We start from the raw sequence: 5,601 nt of genomic DNA on the forward strand, positions 1-5,601 counted from the left end.
ACAGGTGGAAGGATACAGGTGGATGTTGATTCCACGTATCCCCAACAGTTTATTTATACACAGTAATTGTATTTGCTGACGTTCAATACAATATTCCACACCTTCTTTTGGCCCAGTATGCAAAGTAGCGCTAGAGCCAAACCAGTTCCTGTCATTTTTTGGGTCAATTTTTTTGTTTAGGCATAAACATTAAAATGAATGGTTGCACTGGATTCTTGAATGTTGTCCTTCCACATGTTTAAAAGACGTTTGTGTGACTGCTGCTGCTGTGCTAATCTTCATCACTGCCCATCTGTAAAGGATCATAGTCAGGGTTGTCCTCATCCAAATCCAAGTCCTCAATGTCCTGGAACAGGGACTCGTCCACTTCAACATTGTTTCCCGCTGCAGAACAGCAAAGTAGGTGCATGAGAACAAAAAGATTTTCAAACATATCTTCTTTGAAAAAAAAATGAATCATTTTCTTTTCTTTTCTTTTCACAGTCCTAATATCTCCTCAGTATGGAGTGAAAACAGTTACATTACAAACAAGAGTCAACATATGATTACATACAGCCCCTAAAACATTTTTCATTCTTGATCATTTGATGAAAAACAAGGAATTACCATCTTCAAGGAACTGAATGTCAGACGTGTCCAGATTGTGATCTGTCTCAAACAGCTGTTTACCTGGTGAGGAAACAACATATTAATAATGAACTGTATTTTTGTGTTGCCTTTCAGAGAATGAATGTAACTTAAAGTGCCTTTGAGCCCCATTACCAAAGCAGTGCGATGTGTAAACATCCACTGGAAATGTTTGGCACATTATGAAATGACAAAGGAAACATCGTCCACATGAAATGCTGAAGTCCTTCATAAAGCAAGAGTGGGAATAAATTCAGCTTTCAAAACCACAACTATTGGTCTCAGTTCCTAAAACCAATGTTTATGAAAGAAGAGGTTCAGCTCGTCTTTGACCGCACATCATATGGTGGCCAGGTTATCTCCTACCCAAACCAGTCCTGTGTTCACAGCTTGACCATGGTGAATGTGCTCCAGGAGGCCAAAAGGTACAAGAACAACATCATAGACCACTACAGGAAGTGCCACACATCTCTAAACGCCTGGCGGGCTACAGCAAAGAGCACATCTGCCTGGAGAGAAGCTGTTTGAGAAGGGGCCACACAATAGAATGACCATCTCCTCAGTCCACCTCCACCAATAAGGTCCCATCAACACCCACAACTACCACTGCCCACCCACGTCCACACTGCACCAAAGTATGTGGGTCCAGGATTGACCTCTTTGTGCACCTGAACACCCACCAGGACCAAGAAGGAGGACATACTGATGACTGCTGATGACTTTAATCACTGTTCAGGTTCTTTTGGACCTAGCTGTTAAAGGTGAGGCACCAACGCTGTAACTGTGACATCAGTTTATGTTCATGTCCTGACAGTTTGAGGTCGGTTCATTCCAGATTTGTTGATACACAAGTTTATATATTAAAATGTCATCATTCACTATACAGTGTACTTTGTTGGATCAAATGAACGGATGTCATGATATGTTAAGGATGCACATCTGTACATAGCAATGTGCAGAGAGACATACCTCACATTATAGCAAGAGTAACAACATCAGACTTTACCGGTGAGTTTGGATTTTCCTGTCTGATCCTCCTCTTTCTGTTTCTTCTTCCGTAGCTCAGTCATCTCCTGCTCAAAATTAGCTTTCCATGCCAGGAAGTTCTCAATGGTTACCACTGTGCCATGGAACGCTACCTGTACGACACAGATTGTGATGAGAAAAATGATCAAAAATCCCATGTGTGATTGAAAAATACAAAAGGCAAACGTTTCAAAACTTTTTTTTATATAATCTTGTCTACATTTCGAGATTCCAGCAATATCGATGAATTCTTTTCTTCTTTTAACATTTTAGGCATTTGGGAACTCATTAAAGTCACTGCTATTTTTGAAAGTGGAATGTGTTTCCATGGGCTTCAGTACGACGTCGGTCCACCCTCTGCAGCTGTAGCAGCGTCAACTCTTCTGGGAAGGCTGTCCACCAGGTTTAGGAGTGTGTTAGCAGGATTTTTGACCATTTTTCTAGAAGCGTATTTGTGAGGTCACACACTGATGTTGGACGAGTAGGCCTAGTTCTCCGTCTCCAGACTCTGTCATTCGTGTCTCTATGGACCTTGGTTTGTGCACTGGAGCAGTCATGTTGGAAGTGGACAAGTATCGTTCTCCTGATGGACCAACCCCAGGCTCGTCCATCAGATTGCCAGATGAGATGTCCAATTCGTCACTGCAGAGAACGCGTCTCCACTGCTCTAGAGTCCAGTGGCATTATGCTTTACAACCCTCATTCGACGCTGTGCATTGGATTTGGTGATGTATGGCTGTCATGAAGCTTCTTAGCCAGGGAAACTGATTCCATGAAGCTCTCTGCGTACTGTTCTTGAGCTAATCTGAAGACCATATGACGTTTGAAGGTCTGTAATGATTGACCCTGCAGAAGGTAGGCGACCTCTTCGCACTATGCGCCTCAGCATCCGCTAACAGTTGACTGCTGAATATTTAGTAGTGAAGAAATGTTATGAGTGGATATTTTGCAAAGGTGGCAAAGCTCCACACTGGAAATCACTGAGCTTCTGAGAGCGACCCATTCTCTCTCAAATATTTGTCAAAGCAGTTTGCCTGAATAGGTGATTTCATATACCTGTAGGCTTGGAGCACCTCCATCCATACATTTTACTAACCGCTTCTTCCGCCCTAGCGGGTTGTGGAGAGCTGGAGCCTATCCCAGCTGGCTGGGGGGTGAGGTGGGGAACACTCTGGGCATGACGCCAGTGCACCGTGGAGCCGCACAGAGACGCAGACGAGCACACGCACACACCTACGGTTCATCTGGGACCTCTCCACTGCCGGTGACACTTTTTGGTCCACACGGTTCTTGAACCACTATTTAAGCAAATAAATTTTGACATGTTCTATGAGGTATTTTTTCCTTAGTGTTTCACAACTTTTTGCCAATGGCTCACTTTTTTTAACACACCAGTACCATCAAATCCAAAGGAAGATCTAAATCAAAGAAACATTGAAATCTGGCATTTTTAACATTTCCGTCTCTGTGCTTTTTCATTCGTTTTCTTGGTCTTCAAATCATGTTTAATTTACATTTAACACAGAATCACAACCTTTTGTAAATGGGGATGCAAGTTACCATCCAACTGTTGATCAAGTTTAACTTTATACAAGCATCAAATCGTTTTTATCCATACAGCCCTTTCTACAACCCAGGATAAGTGAACACAATAAAACAAGGTGCAAAGGTAAAGATATGAAAAGGAATCATCAGACGTACCACAGAAAGGGCCTGCCTGAATACATAAGTTTAAGTGGACAGTGTTCTCGTTTGCGTGCATCCTTGCGTCTTTCACACACATTTTTTGACAGGGGCGAACGATCGTCGGACAACACGCGTTCCTGGGATGCAAGCTTTAAATACTTATAATAAAAAATAATTGAAAACAAATCGATGCTACCTTTTTCCGCGATATAATATTGGGAAAAAATGCACATCCATTAAAAAAAAAAAGAAAATCAATTTATTCATTTCTCCACCTAAATTTCGGATCTCGCACAAGTTTTTCATCACGAGTCTCACCTGCGGGATTCAGTCTGATTAAAATCGACCAAATGGACACGACGTCTGGTCCTTCTACACGCTGCAGTGAGAGCGAGGAGTACAGTGTTTCTGTCAGCCCCCCAGTGCATTGTGGGTACTACATGGATTGTCCCACTCCAAACAGAAACCATATCTGGACAGACTGTTGGTGCTAGCAGCTAGTTTCAATCACTAATGGTTGTTTTGTGTGTCGTTCTGTTTGGACTCTCTGCTCTGAACATGAACATTGTTAACAGTTCTGACTCTAGATGATGTGAACTGGAGTCCATCAGAGGTGTTTCTGCTCCTGACACAGATGCTTTACGCCATATTGTTCACATGATTCCTTCTAGCAGATGGCCGTGATTGGTTGGCACCATGATTGACAGGTAGTGGGTGGAGTTGGTGACAGCGTGAGCCTTTGAAATGTTGTACGTATCTTAAAGAGTGGAGAAACAACAATCAAATGTCTTTTTCTCCCTCGCTCCTACCTTTTCCGCTTCCTCTGCCTCTTTTTCTTTCCGTCGTTTCTCCTCTTCTTGTCTGTTTTTCATCACATCCACAATTTCATTGAGTTTCTCTTGAACGGCCGTGACGAGTGTGAAAATCATGACCATGCCCAGGTTTTCTTTTGCCTGCAGGGTAACATACAAGCAAAAGTATCTTATAATGTCATGTTAGCATAACAGCTGGTATGGTGCATGGACTACTTGGGCTTTTTAAATCACTGATTTTTCATTTTTAAAATCCAACCTACGTACAAAAGTCCAAAAGAAGCACCACTTTCTACATCAGGAAGAGCAAAAAAGAATGAAATGGACTTTAGGTTGACGTAGGTCATTTCACCTCCCATCCAAGAGGCTTCTTCAGTTCTCTAGAAGTTCTTCAGAACTGAAGAAGCCCCTTAAACGTCGAGACATACAACATCTTTGAAAAGGGGTGAGCAGAAGTACCACTTATAGACTCCTACCCCTTCTCATCAGCTAATGAATAATAATGTTTAGACTCCTTGTGAACCGGTCGAGATGCTCATGCCTGAAACGTGTTAATTGTAGTTATGAGCTTGTATTAAGAAAACCAAAAATAATTTACATATATCCATGGAATTTACAGGCGATATAACACAAAAACATTACATTTCTGTTAGACGTTACTCAGGTATCTGAGGTTGTTTCTTAGGTTAGTTTAACTTAAACAAGTTCTGTCCGGATCACAGGCTCAGTCAGTGAAGGGACAAGGGACTGGTACACTGTGTCAGTGAGATGGTGTTCTGCTCAGATGGACACACCTGTTGCTGCAGTATGGTGAGGATGTCCTCCTTGTCACCGTCGTCTAGATTCTCCTGGGACTGGATCTCCCACAATGGAGGTTCATCTGGGTATTTCTCTACGTAGGTGAACTTAAACGTTGCTTCCACGGCTGCAAGATGAATCCAGGCGTCTCATTTTATGGCATTCATCTAAATGTTAACTCTAGATCCAGTTATGTCACGATCCACTGACATTTCAATAATGTTTGATTTGACTGTACAACCCGAGAAATACTCACTTTCACTATTGTCTCCTGCCTCCGATGTTACTGTGATGGTGAAGCTGGTGGGATCTTCTGAAAGCACTGCAGACACACATGACATATTTATTGTCTTCAACCAGTCTGCTTTGTTTCAGTGCCGACTGACACATCTGCTGGCCAAGAGCAAATCGCGAATATGTTTAATGATTAAAGAAATGTTCTGTGGTAAAATATGGACTGATGCCTTCTTATTTCCTCTAAAGAAACTTTTCCCCAACTTTAGCTTGATGGTTGGTTGGTTGGTTGGTTGGTTGGTTGGTTGTCAGAAAATCAGCTGCAGCTGGTCAAAAACAGCACATCACAGGCTGTGGTTAGAGTCCTCCACAGAACAGGCTGTGGTTAGAGTCCTCCACAGAACAGGCTGTGGTTAGA

The 5,601-nt window shown here is 42.4% G+C and overlaps 1 protein-coding gene across 2 annotated transcripts in view; it reads right to left on the minus strand.

The window, feature by feature from the left end:
* The window catches only part of rwdd1 (RWD domain containing 1), a 13,865-nt gene continuing 8,264 nt past the window's right edge, over nucleotides 1–5,601 (minus strand). For both annotated transcript variants that reach the window (XM_068323497.1, XM_068323498.1), the window contains exons 2-7: nucleotides 5,206–5,271; nucleotides 4,946–5,076; nucleotides 4,149–4,292; nucleotides 1,634–1,766; nucleotides 607–669; nucleotides 1–384 (exon numbers count right to left, since the gene is read on the minus strand). In XM_068323497.1, the coding sequence (XP_068179598.1) occupies nucleotides 272–384; nucleotides 607–669; nucleotides 1,634–1,766; nucleotides 4,149–4,292; nucleotides 4,946–5,076; nucleotides 5,206–5,271 (650 nt within the window). In that variant the 3' untranslated portion in view covers nucleotides 1–271. The remainder of the gene's footprint in view (nucleotides 385–606; nucleotides 670–1,633; nucleotides 1,767–4,148; nucleotides 4,293–4,945; nucleotides 5,077–5,205; nucleotides 5,272–5,601) is intronic.

This window comes from Antennarius striatus, chromosome 9 (assembly GCF_040054535.1).
Source record: "Antennarius striatus isolate MH-2024 chromosome 9, ASM4005453v1, whole genome shotgun sequence".
Lineage (NCBI taxonomy): Eukaryota > Metazoa > Chordata > Actinopteri > Lophiiformes > Antennariidae > Antennarius > Antennarius striatus.